Source organism: Apodemus sylvaticus, chromosome 13 (genome assembly GCF_947179515.1).
Source record: "Apodemus sylvaticus chromosome 13, mApoSyl1.1, whole genome shotgun sequence".
In the NCBI taxonomy this organism is placed as follows: Eukaryota; Metazoa; Chordata; class Mammalia; order Rodentia; family Muridae; genus Apodemus; species Apodemus sylvaticus.
In genome coordinates, this window is record NC_067484.1 from 19720137 (window position 1) to 19742777 (window position 22641).

Here is a 22641-nt window from a genome sequence, read left to right on the forward strand (position 1 = left end):
CTTTGCCCTTTGTCACACACTGCCGAGATGTTCTGCCAAGTGAATCCCTTAGAAAGGACGCCAGCACTGAGAGGCAAAGGAAACACAGTCCCCATGCCTAACCCAGAACCTGTCTGCAGTTGATAACCACTTGCAAATGGAAAAAGACTTGTTTTCTCTAACAGGTCTCACTGTGTATACAAACCACTCTTGGGGGCAGGTGGTGGACGATCAGCACAAAAATGCACTCAATGACATCTTTGGAGGGTCCTTGTCTAATTTTGTCAGGGTATTTAGAAGAAATTTTTAATTAACTAATTAATTTACTACCTTAGAGGTCCTGTGCATATATATGCTATGGCTTACAGGTCTGGTTTGATGGGAATCCTGTGCATGCAAACATGTATGTTTGACGGGATTCCTGTGCATGCAGACATGTATGTTTGATGGGATTCCTGTGCATGCAAACATGTATGTTTGACGGGATTCCTGTGCGTACAAACATGTATGTTTGACGGAATTCCTGTGTGTACAAACATGTATGTTTGACGGGATTCCTGTGCGTGCAAACATGTATGTTTGATGGGATTCCTGTGTGTGCAAACATGTATGTTTGATCAGATTCCTGTGCTTGCAAATGAATGTATGCTTGATGGGATTCCTGTGCGTGCAAACATGTATGTTTGATGGGATTCTGTCATGTATGTTTGAAGGGGAGGCGGGGAGGACCTCAGAGGGGAAAACATACACATCAGAATACAATGTAGGAAAAAAATGTTTTCAATAAAGAAAAAGTAGAAAGAACGAGAGTGGGAAGGGGAGAAGGAGAAGGGAATGGAAGGGAGACAGCAAGCCCCAGAGAGAGCGGCATCTGGCCCAGCTGGACCTGGGCTCCAGAAGTCTCTGGAAAGCAAAAGGCAGATCGACTGAACGCAGTGTGGCTCAGAAAGCCCTCCCCCAAAGGCCTTGGTCCACACCAGACCTCCAAGCTCTTCATGTGGCACTGTGGGTAGAGAGAGGGCACCTCTTTTTTCCAACTGGTTGTGGTGCCTCAAACTGGGAATCTAGGTACTTGGGAGACTAAAGCAGAAAGATTTCGAGGCTGAAATCTTGTCTCAAAAATAATTGCTTAACTGATGCCCACCAATGGTAGATAAGGCTTAATAATACTTTTAATTAAATAATTTTAAATGATCCATTTCTCTCTCACCAAGCCCAGTTTGTGAAGTAAAAGCTATAACCATTTTCAGTTAATAGTTATCAAGTGTTATATATGATACTTCACAGTTGACTGAGCATGCGTGTCTTTTATGCATTCATTCTATCTTTGTTACAGTATGTGACCTATATTATATTATATCATTCTATACTTATCATGCAGCCATAAGGCTGGATGCCAAGGTTCAGTAGCAGACCCAAGAGTTAGATTCCAGGTAGAGTAATGTTTCTCAACCCTTTGGGGGTTGAATGATCCTTTCACAGGGGTGGCCTAAGACCAACAGAAAACACAGAGATTTATACTACGATCCATAAAAATAGCAAGATGACAGTTATGAAGTAGCAATGAAATAATTTTATGGTTGGGGGTCATCACAACATGAGGAACTGTATTAAAGGGTCGAGGCATTAGGAAGGATGAGAACCACTGCTAACAGAAGTGTGCCAGAGGGTGAAAGGCATGATGGGTAACTGGTAGAAGAAGAGACATAATGTGGCCTTTCAAGACACGAGTAGGAGAACTCTATTGGTGAGCAGGGGCTTCTGGGAAAGAATGCCCAGCAAGGATGGACAACAAAGGCCTGAAGCATATGGAGATGGGGAAGCCAGACGCAGCCGGGGAAGCCTCCGTTCATGGAAGTGATGGCACCTGTCTCTGCCCCCATGAAGCTTCGTCCTCCAGGGAGGTGGCCCAATTTCAGAAAAGCTCCAGTGTTTCTGGGGAATTAATAGTATAATCGAAACCCTACTCTCTGTGGCTGCCCTCCGCCTCGAGACTGACTGACTCGTGACTTTTCTCTCAAAGTGCCACAATAGCATTACTAGAAAAAATCGTGGAGTGGGGTGGGGAGTGAGGGGCGGTGCTCATTCTCTCGTGATTGGTCCACTGTGCGTGATTCCCCAACTCCCCCACTCTCAAATAGGGAAGGAGGAGATTGGCAAACTGGTGGCAGAGCAGAGCATAAGAGGTCTCTGAATGGACAAGGAGTGGTTTCAGGAGTCCCTCCTGGGGAGCAGCTGAGCCAGGGAGAGTCTAAAGCCCCGTAGCTCCGCAGAAGCCTTAGAAGAGTGAAAGATCCTCAGTGCAGAGGCACAGAGAAAAGAAAGGAGTGCCGGCGTCAGCCAGCCAAGGGTGGGTCCGTGTGCCAGGCTGAGCTCCGGGACCAGTACCACAGTCACCTCAGCACAGCCCTGGATTGCGGCTGCCTCTGGGCAGACACTGTTACTCTTGCCATTTGGTTGAGGCTCTGAGCTTATACTGAGCATCTCATTCCCTCCCGGCCCAGCCCACTTCCAGGTGGCACACACACAGAGGACTCTTGGACCACCCAATGCTGCCACATCCTCTCCAACCGGGCACACCCCACATCATGGGAGCCAGATGAGTTCAAATCCCAGAACCAATATGGTTCTGAGGGATGAGATGAAGGTAGCTCCTCTTTTCCGGACCCTACTGGCTGTGGGCTTTCTGTGCTGTAGATTGGGTCCTCAATATCCCACAGAGACCCACTCTTTGAAGGCTTGGTCACCAGCCTGTGGTGCTATGATTAGGGGGTGGGTCTTAGCCACTGCTCTGTTGTGGGCTGGCTTACAGTGTCAGAGGTTCAGTCCATTATCATCATGGCAGGAAGCATGGTGCTCACAGGCAGACATGGGGCTGAGAGCTACAGCCTAATCAGATGTGCCTGGACCTTGGCTGGACCTTTGAAACCTCACAGCACATCCCCAGTGACACACCTCCTCCAACAAGACCACTCCTCTTAACCTTCCCTAAACAGATTACTCACTGGGGACTAATCGTGCAAATACATGAGCCTATGGGGCCACTGTCATTCAAAGCACCGCAGGTGGGGTCTAGAGGAGGTTAGCAGTCAGGGGTGCTATTAAGGCTATGCTGGGCTCCAACCAATTCTCTCTCTATTGCTCCCTGGTTATCATGAGGTGAGCAGCCTCATCCCTGACCAAGTTCCCACCATCACTTATAACCTCACCCCAGATCAGAGAAACAACACAAGCAACCGAGCCTTGAACCTCCGAATCTGCAAGTCCAGACAAACCTTTCCTTCTGCAAACCGGCACTCTGGACCACTGTCCCCACACTTACCATCTGTGCACAAGGGTGAAATAGAGAAGACCATCTATTGAACAGTGGGGGATAAATAGTGTATCCTCCCTTTGGAGTTAGAGCCTAGCTCTCGACTCTTCATCAATATTATGGTAATAGATATTACCTAATAATAATATTATAACAACAATAATAAGCCCTTCTCCTACTGGGGAGGAGGGTCCACAGGATCATCCTTAGGGTTAAGAACGAAGTGGGGAAATTTTTAGGAGAGAGGTCAATGAACTTAATAAAGGGGAGAAGCTAAATCCCATACAAAGCTAACTTTCCCTCAAAAGAACATGGTTCAAAAGAGACTTGAGAGAGACAGGAAGGAAAGAAGAGATGGGATACAGGGTGCGCAGGGGATCACTCTGTCCCTGAAGGACACTGGGGAAGGACAGGAACTCACTCCAGTGCTTCTCCTGAGCAGAGCGCACAGCAGGGGAGGCGCTCTGCTCAGGGTCACGTGGCACAGGCCCGCGCAGAGATCTGGGTCTCAGGGCACTTTCCTCCCCAGCTCCCCTTCCGGCTCGCTCTCAGAGCCCAGCTGTAAAGCTATCACGCCGACAGCAGAGCTCCTGCCCCCGGGCAGACCGCGGTCTGCTCGACAGTCTTGCTCCTTTCTAAGATATCCCACCCACCCGCCATGTGCCATGGTCCCAACCTCTTGGGCTGCACCTGCTTCTTTGGGGAATAGAAGAGCGAGCTTTGTCCCTGGGGTGGGGTGGGGGCCGCTCCGTGATGAGAGCCTCAGAATGCATGTGAAGGTGGCACAGAGGCAGGCTGTCCTTTACCTTGACCCAGTTTCTGAGCCTCAAGTCTCCGGTGTGCCCCGGCCACATTGTGCAGCCTAGATTTGTACCCTGGAGACACCAGGAGAAGGAGGCTGGGCCATACGTAGGAATCCTCTACACTTAGGCAATAAGGGTGGATTGGGGTACAAACAAGAAAGCCACAGCATGGTGCCACACACAGCACTGGAGTGCAGCCAGCAGGGGTGCTAGGAATTCGGGGGACAAAGGGGCACTGTGGGCCGAGAATGGAAGGAGTGGGAGGACTTAGATGGCCAGGCGTCCAGTTAGGAACAGGACAGGGAGCTTAGGCACAGCAGAGGTCGGTCGCACATGGGAAAGACTCTTGACTGGGAACTGAAACACTGGCTTCAGGGTAGACTTGCAGCCTAAGTTGACCATTAGGAGGCAGACAACCAGGGCTCTACAGGGGGTAGGGGCGAGGGGCGGGGCGGGGGGCGGGGCGGGGCGGGGCGGGGCGGGGCGGGGAACAAAGCCATTTGAGTTCAGTTTCCAACAAAACCCTAGACCTGCTGCCTAGCAGCGCTGTGCTTCACCGCTCACAGGGAAGAAGGCTCCTTCCTCGTCTGTGGGGACACCATACCTGACAGAACCAGCTTTCAGCCAGGAGAGCCTCCTACCCTGAGATATGAACCCGGCCACGAACAGCACTGGTCCTATAACTGACCACAGAGAGCCACAAAGACCTAACTTCTCACCCAAAATCTGGGCAAATCTGAAGCCCCCGCCCACCCCTCACCCCCACCCCCGGTTGGGAGCCGCCTCTGCCCAGTGGAGGCTGCCTCTGTTTCTCTCTCTTTCTCCTTTCTTCGGTCTTGATCCCTGAAGCCGCCCTTGTGGGCTTCCTACACTCTCGTGTCTGGCACTGAGCCCGCTTTGCAGGGAACCCAGCCTCACCAACAGCTTCCCACACAAACAGAGACAACGATGAATACATCCCTAAGCGTCTTCTTAAATGCATGACGTTGGCAGAGAAAGGAGTGTTGGATGAGTCCAAAGCCAGAGCTGCTCGGGGGACATCAGCCAGTCCCAGGGATTTGTGTTGCCCACTCAAGAGCCCCAAATGGCCTACCTAAGGTAAAGGGTCACTCTAGAAACTTCTGCCTAAAGCCAAAAACTGTACTCAAAAGGGCAAGAACAGGGTTGGGAGAAGCAGGATATTTAAAACACTAAGAACAAGATGGTGGGAATTAACCCTTAGTTGTCAGTAATCACAACAGATACAAATGTGTTAAGCTATCTAAGGAAAAGCCAAAGATTATGACAGTGGATACACAAACTGTGAATGTACTCTGTTTCAATGGAATAAAACCAAAGGCATGCAAATGTTGAAGTGTGTGTGTATGTGTGTGTGTGTATGTGTGTATATGTGTGAGTATATATATATATATATATGTATGTGTATGTGTGTATGTGTGTGTGAATTGTGTGAATGTATGTGTGAATGTGTGTGTGAATGTGTGTATGTATGTGTGTATGTGTATGAATGTATGTGTATGTGTGTGTATGTGTGTGTATGTGTGTGTATGTGTGTGAATGTGCATGTTTGTATATGTGTGTGAATGTGTATGTGAATGTGTGTATATATGTGTGAATGTGTGTGCATTTGTGTATGTGTGTGACTGTGTGTGTATGTGTGTGTGAATGTGTGTATGTGTGAATGTGTATATGTCTGTGTGAATGGATATGTGTTTGTGTATGTGTGTGAATGTGTGTGTATGTATCTATGTGTGAATGTGTGTATATGTGTGTATGTGAATGTGTGTTTGTGTATGTGTGTGAATGTGTGTGAATGTGTGAATGTGTGTGTGTAAATGTATGTATGTGTGATTGTGTGTATGTGTGTGTATGTGTTTGTGTATGTGTGTGTATGTGTCTATGTGTGAATGTGTATGTATATGTGAATGTGTGTGAATGTGTGTGTATATGTGCATGTGTGTGTGAATGTGTGTATATGTGTGTGAATGTGTGTCTGTGTGTGCGAAGGAGGGAGAGGCACCATAAACATCCCCTTCTCTCACCACACACTTTGAGTCAATACAATTTTTTTTTAATTCATTGAGTTGTACAGGCTCTGAGTCTGGTTCATTTTTGCATTCGGTATTTTTATTTGTTTTCAAAGCTTTCATAATATTTTTTATTAAAAGTTTTTTCAAGAAGGTAAAAGAAGCCAGGCATGGTGGCTCATGCCTTTACTCACATCACTCAGGAGGCAGAGGCAGGCAGATATCTGTGAGTTCAAAGCCCGCCTGGTCTACAGAGTGCACTCCAGGACCGCCAGGTATGTAGGGAGACCCTGTCAAGAAAGGGAGAGAGAGAGAGGGAGGGGGAGAGAGAGAGGGAGGGGGAGAGAGGGGGGGGAGGGAGGGAGGAGACAGAGACAGAAAGAGGAAAAAGGAAGAAGAAGGAGGAGGAAGGAGGAGGACGAAGAAGAAGAAGAAGAAGAAGAAGAAGAAGAAGAAGAAGAAGAAGAAGAAGAAGAAGAAGAAGAAGAAGAAGAAGAAGAAGAAGAAGAAGAAGAAGAAGAAGAAGCTGGTAAATGGAACAGGTCTGAGTTGGTGTTGCCGGCATCCCTCAGCTGAGGAGGTGTGGCTGAAGCAGTACCCTCCCACCTTGCTGACTGACATAGATAGTACTAAACAGCAACTATCACAGAGGCAAGCAATCCAGCATAGGACATTAGAAAAATGCGTGTCAGAGGACAGCCAGAGCATCAGCACAGATGAAATAGTGATGTGCAAGAGAAGACCAACCCAGGAAAAGCCCATCATTCAAAGATTACCAAAACCATAGAGAGAGCGGATGGAAAGATGGTGAAGTGCATATACTGCTCTTGCAGAGGGCCTGGTTCCCAGCACCCACAGCAGGCCTGTTGCTCCAACTCCCGGGAATCCAAAGAACTCTGCTGGCCCCCTTGGACTCACATGTACACACACACACACACACACACACACACACACAGAGAGAGAGAGAGAGAGAGAGAGAGAATGATAAATAAAACTGGGGAGCTGGAGAGATGGTTCAGCTGTTAAGAGCACTTCTGTTCTCTCAGAGGACCTTGGTTGGGCTCTCAGCATCCACACAGTGGCTCACAATCATCTAGAACTCCAATTTCTAGGATGTGATACCTCTTCTGGCCTCCATGGGCATCAGACATGCATGTAGTATACATTCACACATACATCCAAAACACTCATACATGTGAATTTTTTAAATAAATATTTAAAATATACACAAATAAACAAATAAGCAAATGCTAAATTTTAAGGAATTTTAAGGAAGATGAAAATGCAGATATAACAAAGATGTAATGAGACCCATAAACTTCATGTTATTAAACTTATTTTTTTAATTTCTAGAAAAATCTTAACCAATGTTTAAAGGGATAGAAAACCTAAATAGTTTCAGCTTACTAAAGAAAATAATTAATAAAGTATTCCAAAAGAAAAAAACTTTGACAGGGTAGTCTCAAAAACTTGCACAAACACCAAGTTTGGATTTTTGTAATTGACTTATTTTGTGTGGGGATGTTTTGTCGTACATGTGTTTCTGGACACCGTGTGTGTACCTAGTGTCTGCAGAGGCCAGAGGGCTTCAGATCCCCTGTGACTGGAGTTACAGATGCTATCATGAAGGTGCTGGGCCTTGAACCCAAGCCCTCTGGAAGAGCAGCTGATGTTCACAATGCTGAACTGTCTCTTCAGCCCATGAAGAACAGTTTTAAAAGGATGATTCTGAATTCATCCCACAAGATTTTTTTAAAGGCAAAAACAGTATGGGAAAGATACTGCATGCCAAGATCATCCTAACTAAAAATAATAGTCATCAGAATCTCATATTGCATAACACATGAAAAGCTAGGCTTGTGTCTAAAACCATGCACTGAGCATCTTTAGTATAATCTTGTGGGGAGCACTTTTATGAGACCCAGTGATTTTTATGGCTTTAGCTTGCTTCAAACCCAAAATCCTTTGTCTGAGCTTCCTGATTGCTGGGATCGCAGGTGGCCACTACTGAGGCCAGTGTATGATTGTGATTTAGCACATTAAAGGGTAAGAAATGCATACTTTTGAAAACACAACTGTGTAACATAGTCGATGAGTGCACAAAACTTTTTTAACTGCTTGAAGACGACTACCAAAAATACTAAAAACTAAGCCAACAGTGCCAACGATAGGACTCTCGTGACAGTCTTTTTATAATGAGGGCGTACAACATCGTGCACAAACATTAACTCAACATAGCATAAAACCTCAGCGTGAGAGCAGAGGCCAGGAAAACATTTCGAAGAAGGCGGATGCATCAGCCTTTGTGGTCATGTTGTAGGTGATGCTCTGTAAACCTATAAACCTATAAACCTGATCAATAAACTGATAGTGAAAAAGCAGCAACCAATAGCAGCAGGAAATTGATGGCTCCACCTCATCTAAACTTTAAACTCTCGTAAGCGAGTGAGAAGGTGAGGCTGGATGCAGCTGAGTGCTTGCTCACTGAGTGAGAAGGTGAGGCTGGGTGCAGCTGAGTGCTTGCTCACTGAGTGAGAAGGTGAGGCTGGGTGCAGCTGAGTGCTTGCTCACTGAGTGAGAAGGTGAGGCTGGGTGCAGCTGAGTGCTTGCTCACTGAGTGAGAAGGTGAGGCTGGGTACAGCTGAGTGCTTGCTCACTGAGTGAGGTGAGGCTGAGTGCCTGATCACTAGCCTGATATGGTCCAGGTCCTGACTTGATGCACAGGGCCACAGCTGTTTTGTTTTAATAAGAGAGGAGGGACGAGGGAGTGGCTCAGCTGCCATCTACTGCTCTTGTCAAAATCCAGGTTCTGTTGGCAGCGCCCACATAGGTGGTTTGTAAGCCTCTGAATCTCCAGACCCAGGTGAGCTGAGCCCTCTTCTGAGCTTTGTGGTGCACATGAGGTAAACACTCATAACATAAAGTGCGTGAATCTTGGGGCTGGAGAGAAGGCTCAGCAGTTAAGAGCACTGGCCGCTCTTCCAGAGGACTTGCATTGATTACCAGCTCTCACAACCATTTCTAATTCCAGCCTCAGGGGCTCCGACGCCCTCTTCTGGTCTCTGAGGGCACTAGGCACACATCTGGTGCTCTGACACACATGGAGGCAGAACACCTATATACACGACATGAACTGAATTAATAAACTTGGGAATCTAATAAGTAAATAAAATGGAAAATATAATTCATAGAATGAGAAAAATGCTTTGTCAATAATACATAAGTAACTTACATTTGGCTATATAAATTACAATTTAATTTTTTTTTAAGAAGGCAAATACTCCAACTTTAAAATAGATAAAAAAAAAAAAAAAAAAAAAAACCTAGATAGACATTTTCCCAAAGAAGAGATGCACACAGCCAATGAGCATACAAAAATGTATTCCACTCTATTGGTCGTCTAGAAAAGGCAGAGTCGAGCCCCAGTGAGATAGTACTTAGAGACCATGAGGATGGCTGCGACCGGATGGGCTTGCCACAGACGAGAAGCCACGAGCCTCGCGCAGTGCTGGGAGTGGAATGGTACAGCCACTTTGGAAAACATCTGCAGCTCTTCCTGGGGTACCATGGGTGCCATATGATCACCAGTTCCACTCACTCACAGATCCAAAGCCTAGAGAAATGAAAATACCGCCACAGAACAGCCTGCACACAAACTGGTCATCACACCAAAGACAGAGAAGCGACGTCAAGATCTGTGACTTGAAGAGGGGATGAACAACCCTCACCTCCCCTCACCTCTCCCAGCCTCAGATTCCAGAGGCTGTGCCTTGCTGCTCCTGAATGAAGGCATCCATTCCCCAAGGAGCCCTCTGTGATTAACCCTCTGTCACTTGTCAGTCTCCTGCTCCATTCAGCTCTTTCCATCACACAGATCAGAGAGGGGGCAGGGATGAGGTTGAACCCAGAACCCTGCACACACCAGGCAAATACTCTCCCACTCAGCTACGCCTCTCATCTAAAAAAACCAGAATTCTTCTAACTAAGGACATATTCCCAATGGTTGGTTATAAAGCCAGTTTAATGGATTGTTCCCAGATTTTAAAAAACATTTTACCATGGTAAAACACACAGCCAGCAAGATAGTTCGGCATACAAAAGTCCCTGCTGCCACCAAGTCTGACGACTAGAGTTTGTTCTCTAGGAGCCACATAGTGGAAGGAGAGAATCAACTCCCAGCAAGTTCGCCTCTAACCCACACGCTCATGCCCTGGCACCTGCACACATATAAGAAATTTCTGCACATGCAAGAAAACAATAGCTGTAAAAAAAAAAAAATTACATAGTCCGAACGTGGGCACTTTACCCCAGCTGAGAGTGGCAGTAAGCTCAGCCATTTTGTTCTGGCATCTTTAACTTTTTACCCACTAAGTGATGACTAACACCCCGTCCCTCCCCGAGCCTCCGGCAATCACCTGCCTACTTTCAGTTCCTGTGTTTGACAACTCCAAACACCTCATCAAAGTAGAGCCATACAGTGCCTGGCACTTCTGTCTGTCTCATTTCATTTAGCGTGACAGCTCCAAGGTTCATCCATGCTGCAGCTCTGGGTTAGAGCCTTCCTACTTATCATTCCTAAACGATAGGTAGGTAGGTAGGTAGATAGATAGATAGATACATACATACATACATACATACATAGATAGATAGATAGATAGATAGATACATACATACATACATACATACATAGATTAGATAGATAGATAGATAGATAGATAGATAGATAGATAGATAGATACATAGATACATAGATAGATACATAGATACATAGATAGATACATAGATACATAGATAATAGATAGATGCATAGATAGATAGACAGAGATAGAGAGATAGAGATATATAGAAACTATAACCCAAGCTGACCTAGAAATCACTCTATAATAGCTTGAACTCACAGGGATTCCTCTGCCTCTGCCTTCCAAGTGCTGGGATTAAACATATATGTCACCACTTCCTATTTCCATTTTTTGTTGTTGTTTTGTTTTTTTGCTGTTGTTGTTTTATTGTTTTGGGGTTTTCTTTTAATAGAAAAGTAGGTGTTTTGTGCATTGCCCACAGAGGCCAGAGGAGGGTGCTGGACCTTCCGCAACTGGAACTACAGATGGTACAGCACGTTGGTTCTGGGAACCAGATCCAGATGTGTGTAAGAGGCTGTTGAGGCCATCTCTCCAGCGCTCCCCTACAAAATTGTGTTTTAATGCAACTGAGTAGAAAACAATATCAGAGCACATTTCTCAAGGTGGAGTCAAATATTACTTCACAGAGTGTTTGTTAACGTCAAGAAGAATGTGTTTCCTCACCGCACATGACAATCATAAAGTTCAGAACACACTGATTTGAGGCAGGTGTTTCCAAAACCCTCGCTGCCAGTCTGGTTCTTCCCCACGTGTCATTTCAGAGTGTCTTCCAATGAGTTTGCTGGCTTGCTCCAGACAGACTGCCTTCCACAACCAAGCAAACGCAGGTTCAACTCCTGCTCTCCACTCCCCAACACACTCCTCACACACAGCCCAACCTTGTCCTCACTCTGTGCCCGTCTCACCTGGCTGGCAATGCAGCTCCAGCCCTGCTGTCTGTGGACAACTCCACCCACCCCGCTCTTCATTCTGTGTGTATGCTGGGCTTCTGAGCCTCCCTCCCAGCCCCACCCGTGCCCAAGGATCATTGCCCTTTCTTTAAGACCTCATCAGATAAGCCAAACAAACCCTGTCCTAAAGCAGCTCCCTCTTCACCTTCAGGGCCCCTGCTCTGGGCCTCCGTGCGTGCTCTCTGTCTTCCTCGAAGCCCCCAAGCTCCCTTCTCTGCACACATGATGCACAGAACTTTCCAGTGGCACTCGGTTGTACAGCAACTACTTAGTGTGTAGAACACGCTCAGCGTACAGCAAGTTCTCAGTGTATAGTAAGCACCTGGGATATAACAAGCACTCAGTGTATAATAAGTGCTCAGTGTATAACATGTACTCAGTGTATAGACAGTACCCAGTGTATAAATAGTACTCCATGTACAGCAAGAACTCAGTGTATAGGAAATACTTAGTGTACAGTAAGTCTGAAGCAGACATGGGAAGCCAACATAGCACAGCTTCACTCCTTATTCCTTTCTTCCACAGCCACAGTGTATGGCTTTCTGCTGCAGAGAGATGGCACTCACTAGGCCACCACACTCCCTTTGTTTCCTAACGAAGAATGTCCCTATGATTTTAGTGGCTTATGATGATGAGCCTTGTCAAATTTACCATGCCACATGCCAGGGAAAGACAAAGGGTTATAGATAGATAGATAGATAGATAGATAGATAGATAGATAGATAGATGATAGATATGATAGACAGATAGATGATATAGACAGATGATAGGTAGATATGATAGACAGACAGATAGTTGATATAGACAGATGATATATGTGATAGACAGACAGACAGACAGACAGATGAAGGCACATCAACTCACATCACCTGCTTCCTATTGCAGCTATGTCACCTAGCATTGCTACACAAGTTTACCATCCATCCTCAAGACTCCGCCGTGGACTTCAGAGTCCCCTGAGCCACTCTCCCACTTCTGAGAGGCTGTAAACAACCCCCCAGTGTCTCTCCCTCCCCAGATAGCCTTCCTTTCCAAGAGCTTCTATCAAGTCACTACCCTGCTCAAGGACCACATGTGGCTCCCCAGGACCTACGAACCAAGCTCAATCTGTCCTCAACCTTTGGAGCACTTCAGTGAAGCCACTAAGCAGTGCTGTGTGACACATCCCTGCCCCCGTGACATCACGGGAACCATCTTTTCATGATGTCCCTTCCAATGACTATACTTAAGTATAAATCCATAAATCCATGCATATATTCACACACACACACACACACACCTGCTCCCACCTTCAGTCATTTGTTCATTATCCATATTTATTAATGACTTCTTTTTGTCAAACACATGTGCGACACATGCAGCCTCAGGCAAACCACAATCCCTCCCTCACAGCTTCAGACCTAGTCGTGCAGGCGATCTAGGCCTAAAGCAATTTTTGGGCATCCCAACCGACTCCCTCCTTGATGTCAGCAGCATGTCCTCTCCCCGTGTGGCAACCAAAGATGTGGCTACTCTAAGGGAAAACTTGATCTGACAGAGATCTACTGGCCTAGGGCATCAAGTGGAGCTTGCTACCTGTCCCTCAGGGGACCTGCCACAGAGACAGCTTTCCAGATGACAACCTAGAAGTTGTTCGATCCTGGAAGGGAGTCCAACCCAGGGGCCTGGGAGTTTGCATCCCAGGCCCTTCCCAGGGAACTCCAGTGCAGATCTTTGCTGTTTCCTGATAGACACAGAACAAGCACTCCCCTGGAGCCAACTCAGAGCAACTCTGATGTGTCAGGAAACAGGACACAAGCAAAGGAGTCTAGCCACAAGACACAGGACCAGGGAAGCCTGGTGACAGGCCAGATGTGGCAGCAAGCTGGCAGTGCAGGTGGGTCAGGTGCCAGAGAGACAGGAGAGGACGAGGCCACGTCTGTATCCTGTCTCAGGGTTGCTCCTGCCAACCTCAGGTTACAGGTGTGCATATGCCTACCCTACCCAGATCTTACCTGCCTTCGAGGGCCATGAGAGCCCCGCCTCCCCTAGGCAGTCTCCCCAGCCGAGCCCCGCCTCCCCTGCCGAGCCCCTCCTCCCCTGCCGAGCCCCGCCTCCCCCAGGCAGTCTCCCCACCAGCCGGTCCCACCCACCGCTCGCTCTTCTCCTCTCACTTGCGGCCATTGTTTCCCCAGAGAGATGTTGATCCCACTGAGCTTCAGGACTCCATCACTGCTTCTTTGTAGCACTCTCCCTGACTCCCTTCCAGGCTTGGAACATACACCAGTCTTGACTGGTTGCCATTAAGCAGGATTCCTACCTAGAGTTAGATCTGCAGGGTTTTATCTACTGTTTATTTGAGAAATAGAGAATGGGAAGCAACCAATTCACCGGCGTGGCTCTGGGCATCTAGCCCACCCATCCAAACCCAGGCAAAGTTTGCCAGAACAGTAGTTTGGTTTGGCAGTAGTGTGGTTGGCACCCACTGTGGCCCTTTCTGTCCCACCAGCTCTAGGAGCCCAGGAGGTGCTGGGGAATTTCCAGCAGGGGGCTCTACCAAGAAGCAGGGTCCAAGATCCAGCAAGAATGCAAGGCTGCAAGTTCAGGATCATCCCAGAGGGTCTGGCCAATTCCAGCAGGTCGGAGACTGGAGGATGTTTTTAAAGCCAGCAGTGCCACACAGAGCACATGAGCTGATGCCCCAACTAGGGTACAAGGATGTCTGGGGAAGTCGGGAGCAGCGCATGGCTGGAAATGCGAGTGGCTGGAAATGAATGTATGTGGCAAGGGGTCACACAGTCCTGGTCTGGCGAGTCAGGAGGAAGGAACAGCCAAACTGCTTAGCTTTTCTGTCGGGAGCAAATCACCAGCAGCAACCCTCTCTCTCTCTCTTTCTCTCTCTCTCTCTTTCTCTCTCTCTCTCTCTCTCTCTCTCTCTCTCTCTCTCTCTCTCTCTCTCTCTCACACACACACACACACACACACACTCTAGACAGCCTGGAATGGGAGCATATGTGACCAATGCAGACACCCCCCCCCCCAGGCTGAGAGGAGAAAGAGCAGCATTCTCTTACTGGAACAGTTCTGAAAAGAAATTTTTATTCCTGTCCATTTGAGTGAAAGGCAGACAGCTTAGATGGACCCCGGTGGTGAAGGAGGGGCCTGCAGCAGAGAGGAGAGGAGCTCTTCCTACCAGAGACTCTACTAGCATGAGAACATCCAGAGCAGAACTCCTCCCTCCAGTCAGGCAGGTAGCTAGCCGCAGCTCCACCAGGCAGCAGAGCCTCTGGAACCTGGCATATCCCCGGTATGTCGCTCACACCGAGACGGAGGCCGAACCTGATTTTTGAGCGGTGTGTACTGTCCTTTCTCTTGGAGGACTTTGGCTGTGGGTGGTGACGGGGTGAGAGAGCCCACCGCCTGCGCCCTTTGATGCTTAGGATGCAAAAGAACCATCTGCTTCAGAGGCGATCAGGTTGGCTCAAAGAGCTGTAGAATTCACTGGACCTGTGCGTGGCCAGGCCACTACCACCCCACCTAGTTGGGAGCTCCTGGGGAGAAAAAGCCTATACCTCCAAGGTCCCCTACAAAAATTTAGACCTTGCCAAACTAAGAAGAAGAAGGAAAAACTATCATTTTTCCTTCTGTCTATTGCAGATGGCCACAGAAATGTAGGTTTGGAGGACAGCACAGCTTTGAGCATACACATGTATTTATGGTCAGCTTTGCTGCTTGGCATTCCAAGCTGCTGCCCACGTACGTGTACACACACACACACACACACACACACACACACACACACACGTCTCCATAATTGCATCAGGACAACGCAGCTGGCGCTGTCCTCTGGCTGGCAGCAGAGATGCCATAGGGAACACCACGGAGGTGTCCCGGCTAAGGGCAGACCTCAGGAAGGTTACTGCTGGGCACGGTGTATCCCACCCTCAGACTTTCTTACCTCTTGATGTAGCTCTTGCTGTACAGGATCTGCTGAAGCAAGGTCACCAAGGCAAAGGCGCAGATGAAGATGAAGAGCAAAGTTCGATTCCCCAACAAATCCCTGTTGGCGGAGGGGTCTGCGTAGCGCATCCTGGCGGCCCGGCGCCGCGGACGCACTGTGCGGGGCGGGGCGGCAATCACGCGCGCTGTGTGGGGGCCCCGGGGGGCGTTAGGCGAACTGCGTGGTCAGGAGGGCAGAGGACTTGGTGGGGCAAAGTTTCCCGCGGGCGCAGTGGCGGTCGAGGCAGCGAAAGGACAGGGCTGGTCGCGTGGAAATCGGCTGAGCCCCAGGCCTGTCCTCTCGTGCTGCGGCTTCTGGGCGCCTCTGTCCCGCAGCCGCCGATCTGCCCGTGGAGGGGCGACGGCAGGTGCAGGGACCGGACCGCCCTCCCGCCGAGGTGACAACCAATGGGGATCCCGGCCGGCGAGGCTGGGCCGAGACTCAGCCCGACGCACCGCCCACTCTGGGCTGGCTCGGGATTCGGGGCGCCGGGGCGCGTGGGGCCGGCCGAGAGACAGCGCGTCTGATCCCCGCGCCCGCAGCCCGGGAGTGCGAAGGTTGGCCTTCGATGCTGCGGAGGCCAGGTGGGCGATGCAACCTCAGAACGCGGGGCCGTGGGGAGGAGGAAGGGGAGGAGAGTAGCGTAAAGGGCTGGGTTGAAATCCTGGGGTTCAGAGGAGCGCCAACTGCAGAGGCAACCTCGTCGGGACGAGCATTTGCAGGCGGTGCGCAGGTCACTGAGTCACCGCGGCAGCCGCGTCCTCTTGCGCTGTTGGAGAATCCTCTGTGAAAGCGGAGCAAGGTCAGCCGGGCAGCCCTTCAAGGACGGCGCGCGCGCGGCCCCAGCATGCTAATGGACTGAGGGACTGTCCCCGGGGCCTTGACTCCCATCTCCCGTGGAGCAGAAATTCAGAGTCTGCTGCCCCGTTCCCCACCCCCCCACCCCCCACCCCCCGCCTCTACCCTCTCACCATCCCAACATCTGCAGCTCGCAGCCTTTTGTCAATAACCCTGTTGTCACCCAGACACTGGGACTTTGTCTTCTCCTTGGAACTATTCATAGACAGGAGGTCAACAGCAGGCCGCCTTCGGGTACTCGGTTACCCCAAGCTGTAAGTCACTGGGTTCAGCAGTGAACACTCTGTGCTTCAGTGTGAGCTGGGGAAAACGTCCCCAGAGATGTAAAGGGAAGCTGTGCTAACACAGAGATCCTTACCTGAAGAAAGCCACCCTGCCGGGTTCCTGGCTCGGGACAGCCATCCAGACACTGCATAGGCTTAGGAGTCAGTCATGTGCAGCGATCTAGGCGACTAGGGCGCCCTTCCCGGGACCTCCTATAACTCTCCAGAGGTTCCAGAGTCAGGGCTGCTTCGCACTTCGAACTTGACAAAATTCGAATCACAGCAAGAAAAAGAATTTTTGTGGGAAATGTCCACACTCTGACCCCTTATAATTAGGCAGCCAGCAATAATTGCAATTTGTGTGTATTCACGGGGCTGAAGTACTAAGTACCATCTTTGAAGGATTTGCGAGCCTTTCTATCCAGTGTACCTATCTGTACGCAGGGTTTTTAGCCAGTTAGAGGGATAATCCAGATTAGAGTTCTCACCATTGTAGTTAGCATAGACTTCACTGGCATTTGCCACGTATGCTAATGAGTGTTCACCTCCAATCTTCTAAGGAGGCTCTGCAGTTGGCAGGGCCAAAGTGCACGTTGCTTAGAGGGGTTCACCTAGCCAGAAGTGTTCGAGCTTCCGAGGTCCTGCCCACGATGGGAGTGGGAGCCAGTCTGCAGACCCCAACAGCACTGGTTCAGTGTGTTCCCCTCGATTTCTTCAATTCCTGGGGGTTGGTTTGTCTGTTTGTCTGTTTTCTTTTCACCACGGGGTCCTGCTCTATAGCTCAGGCTGGCCTCCAACCTGTGATCATCCTCCTGCCTCAGCCTCCTCAAAGCTGTGGTTAAAAACGTGTGCACCATACCATACTCAGCTGTCTTCAAACTTTTTAACAGGGGTCCCTGCATACGGCTTTCCACTGGTCCCCCACATTATGTAGCAGGTCCCACCGCCAAGTTCCAAGTTGACAGAACAGGAATTCCCACCTAGTCAGTGCCGACTGTCAAACAGGCTCCTTGTACCTTCCTCATGTAACGTTAGAGAGGACGGACAGACCCAAGGATGAACCTGTCACCGACTATGCAGGCTTCCTAGTCAGCTGTGGAGGGCGTCTCTACTCCAGAAACCAGAGCCCGCTATCTGCTTCTAAACCAGAGGCGGTTAGGTAGAGAGCAGAAAGGGGAATATAAAGAGGGGTTAAGAAGTTAACATTTTGGGCCCATGGCTGGCCCTCTGTATGCATAACCAGGGCGAGGTGCATTCAAGAATGTCAGGTTGTGGGAGGGGTGACCGGAAGGAGGGCAGTGAGTGGGATGTAAAGTGAATAAGTAGAAAATAAATTAAAAAAAAAAAAGTCAGGAGATAGATAAACATCTCTTCAGGCACATTCCTGGGGTCAGTTCAGCGGGATGGAAACACTCAAAGAGAATCAGGTTAGACTTCAATTCTAGGAAACTAAATCGGCTTTCAGATCTGTCACTCTTCCACCTTATGGACGGGCGTTAAAAGAACGGAGTGGCTAACCCAGGCTAACCCCCCCCCCCCTCCAGCACTGTCTCACCCTGTTCATCGTCCCTCGCCCGTAGGTACCATTCTGAGAACTGCCTTTGGAATCAAGCTTCCCTGGGGAAATGAACAAACGCGATTAACAGTAATGACTCCAAATTATTCCATGAGCCTTTTCATTAAAGCATTTACTAAAAATGTATGGGCCATCCATGTATATGTCGCTGCATTTTCATAAGCTGAGCACAGTGATGTAACCAGAATATGGCTCAGAAGTCTCCATTACCCCCCCCACACACCCTTGGATCTCCTCCTGCTCTCCTTTATGGCCTCTGCGCACCCAACGGTTCTGGGGGTCAAACTCTATCGGCATCAGGTTTGCACAGCCAGGGCTTTTACCCACTACACCACCTCACAGAGCCTCCTGTGTCTCCCAATACCAAACTAATGTCTTTGCTATTGGTGCATTTCCTGTAAGTGTAAACGTGTCTGGTTTCCCTTGCTCACAGACAGCTGGGAAGCCCACCCGTGTCACTGTTTATGGCAGGGGGCTCACACTCTCGCACACACGCCTTCCCGCAGTCACTCAGCCTGAGTGTTACCCCAGGTGCTGCTGTGCTAGGGGTTTCCGTGCGTGATCAGTCTGAGATCAGCAGGCTCCCTCAGATCACTAGGTTGTTCTCTATGGCCCTGAACACAGGTCCTTGAAGAGATCTGGGCTCTGCCTTGGAGGTGATTTGAATCATTAAAGGGATTGATTCAAGAGATCGCTTGCTGATGGCTTTGAAGATAGAGGGACACTCTTGGCAAAGAACTCAGATGTCTTTTCAGAGTGGAGATCGGTTCCTGGCCAAGAGCCAACAACCTTACAAAAAAGAGTGAATTCTCTCAACAACCTGAGGAAGCTTCAAAGAGAGAGTCCTGAGCCCCAGCTGCCCTGACCTTGATTTCAGTCTTTGAGACTCGTAAAAAAATGAGACCCCAGGGGGCTGGAGAGATAGCTCACCGGTTAAGAACACTGGCTGCTCCTCCAGAGGACGTGGGTTCAATTCCCAGCACCCACATGGCAGCCCACAACTGTAACCCCAATTCCAGGGGATCCAACACTCCCACTCAGATATGCCTGCAGTCAAAACACCAATGCTCATAAAACAAATCATCTAAAAAAGCATAAAATTAAGAAAGAGAGAGGCAGAGAGACCCCAACTACACAGCTTGAAACTCTGCATGTGCTCCTCGTGATACTAAATGTGTAGTCCTTCGCAACAGAACAAAATCAGTATATAGTGTAAAATTAAGAGTTTGTGCAATGTTTCTGATGGCCAGTACTGCAGCATACCTTTTTGCTTTTTGTTTTTAGGGTATCAATAGGACCCAGAGTGCCTGTGAAACAAGCATTATGCTACCATACTACTATGTAGCCAGCACTATCACTATTACAAGGCCAGCGCTATCACTATTACGTGGCCAGCACTATGACTATTTCATGGCCAGCGCTATCACTACTACATGGCCAGCGCTATCACTACTATGTGGCCAATGCTATCATTTCTGCTATTGATGGACATTGATGGATGCATGCATGCGTGTCAATTGGGCATCTGCATTTGGAAGTGAAACTGTTCACTTCTCATACACACAGTGTATATATGTTCAGCTTTAGTGACTACTGCCAAATGATTTTCCGGAAGGTTCATATTTTTAAGTAGATATTTATTTTGTCTTGCCATCACCAACTGAGATGACATGAGCATCAACCTTTTAACCTAACAGGGAAAAGAAGAGCACCAGAATTATTGAGAGACAACAGCATCCCAAAGGTCCTTACTCTATGTTACTTGCATGGATCTGCAAGAAATAAGATTGGTACAGGTGATGGGCACACTTGGGTGGGGCTTTGTGACAACACATAAGGGGTGGGTTTCCGTCACTTGATACTCTGTGAAATGTCAGAAATAATCTGGTACATGTCTGCTGACACTGCTCCTCTAACCCAATGGCATTTGAAATCTGATTTCTTCATATCAAATCAAAGAGTTATATTTAACCCACTAGACTTGAAAGACAAGTCTAGTGGAATCAGAGACCTAAGGTCATTAAATGAACAAGTTTGAAATCATCGATGCTACTAGTAATGGGGAGCCGAATGATACCCAAGCCGAATGATACCCTAGGCCAATAAAGCTCTGGTCATAGACCTGCAGCTAACAGTTGGAAGGACTTAACAAACAAAAGAGTAAACACGTGGCCAAGTGATCGCCATGCCTGATTTGGTGAACACCATTTTATATTGCAATTGCCAGGAATGGGGACAGCTGCATCATTGTTTAAAACACACACTCATGCACAATTAAGCCAGGAACAAATGTCAACATTGGCACAATCTGCTAAATTACTGATAACTGATGGGGATTACTCATGCTGTGAGCATTGTCTCCAGTATAAAATAGAACAGCTTGAAAAGAGGAAGGAACGTAGCAGTTTCTGTGGGCTTCTAGAAACTGGCTTTTATTTCATGCAGCCTGCCAGATTATGTAAGTGACATTCTACGCATGTGTTCAGGGAATGTGTGACACGCATGTGCTGCTCTTGTGCCTCTTTACCTTTGTGTTAACGTGTTGGGCCCTTGAGGGCTGCTCTCGGCTTCGGGACAATGTTTGTGACAGAAGCATTCATTACCCATGTGAGCACAAGTGCTCTAGTTACAGCTCACAATCTACAGAGCCCGGATAACAGCCTGAGTTCACTGCAGGTTCTGGGTTTTACATCATCCATCCTGATATTAAATCACTTAGCATTGTGTACTAGAGCTATAATTTCTACCCCTTGTTCATTGCCCCTATAAAGTATGTAAACATCCTTTCTAATCCTGAACCTTTCTGCTATGCCACCCCAAACCCAGAAACTCCTCCTTCCCACCTTCCAGCAGTCAACGAACACATCAGAGTGCAGAAAGGTTCTGGCCTGCCTCAAGTCTGCCACATTCCCGTAGCTAGGCAGGCACAGGCTTGCTGTGGGATAAGGTCATTTGGGTCCCACTTAGATGATGTGGGAACTAAACTGAATGCCAAACCTCCTTCGCTCATCTTAAAGACTGGGTCCTGGGAAGGAAAGAAGGCATTAGTGTGTGCCTTCACAGAGATTAGTGTCCAGTGAGGAAGTGGGTGGACAAGTCTTATAGGATAAACCAGTGGGAGTGGCTGGGAGGAGTGGTGGGAGGGACTGCAAGGAAGATGTCTGGAGACAGTGAGCAGGGCCTACATGGAAAGGGAAAGGATGGTCAGTCAGGTGCAGACAATGGGCCTAGATGCTCTAGGTGAATGCGTGAGGTGAGCAGAGGCTCCAGCAGGGGCTGTGGTGTAGCTGGTTCCATGCACCCTAGAGATGAGGTTAGTGGGTGGGCCAGAGGAGAGCCTTGGGAGCTGGGACTCCATTCACGGATTACTGTAAAGACTGCCTCTCAGCTATTCATGCTTCAAGCCGATGGAACCATGTTTGAGACATGGAAGGCTCCTAACCTTCAGGTCTTCCCAGATATCCCGGCATTCAGTCCCTCACTCTATCAGCACGCAGTGCTGGCCGACCCAAGACTCCGACCTTTGCCTTCTTCCATGGAAACAGGAGAAGAGGAGTGAAACATCATCACTGTCTTGTAAATGCTGTCACCTTACCAAGTGTCTCATCATTCCGTTCATTTGAGACTCATGGCGTTAGACATGGCTAACTGTGGGACTCTGAAGAATTACACAGTTGCTAGACCTTGTGTGTGCTGTGCGCTGTCCCTGCCTTCTGGGACTCTGTCCTCTGGGTTGCTGGTACAAGTCCACGCTCTTCTCTGCTTTTCCAATCTCCCCTCTTGGTAGAGACTCTGAGAAGTTTCATCTAATGCCTTGATGGAGAAGACTGAGAGTCATCTGGGAACTCAGTCAACACTGTATCCCATTCAAGTTGTGTTCCCAGTGCTGTAAAGGAATGTACACACAACTGGCATCCTAATCGCAGCCTCAAACAGTTTCACCCCAGTCTACTGCGGCTGGTTTTCCCATGCAATATATACTTGGTTTTCTAACAGAATTAACGGGAATGGGAATAGAGTGTATTGTTCAGAAAATTTCTTGCCTCTTACAAGCCAATACTCGAGACTGATATGCTCTGCCTGAGAGCCTGAGCAGAGGTCCCTGTCCGGGACATGTGTCCATGTGTCATCATCAGTTTGACAGTCCAGCTATGATATGAGTTCACCCTAACTCATCCTCACAAGCCAAGTAAACAATGAAAAATAACAGGAACCAGCAAGATCCCAGAAAGACCAGATTGTGTCACACATTT

At 48.5% G+C, this 22641-nt stretch overlaps 1 protein-coding gene across 1 annotated transcript in view; it reads right to left on the reverse strand.

Annotated features, from left to right (window-relative positions):
- The window catches only part of St8sia5 (ST8 alpha-N-acetyl-neuraminide alpha-2,8-sialyltransferase 5), a 66520-nt gene extending 50740 nt beyond the window's left edge, over positions 1-15780 (reverse strand). The window contains 1 exon segment of the mRNA XM_052155762.1: positions 15650-15780. Within this exon segment, the coding sequence (XP_052011722.1) occupies positions 15650-15780 (131 nt within the window).
- Between the last annotated feature and the right edge of the window lie 6861 nt (positions 15781-22641).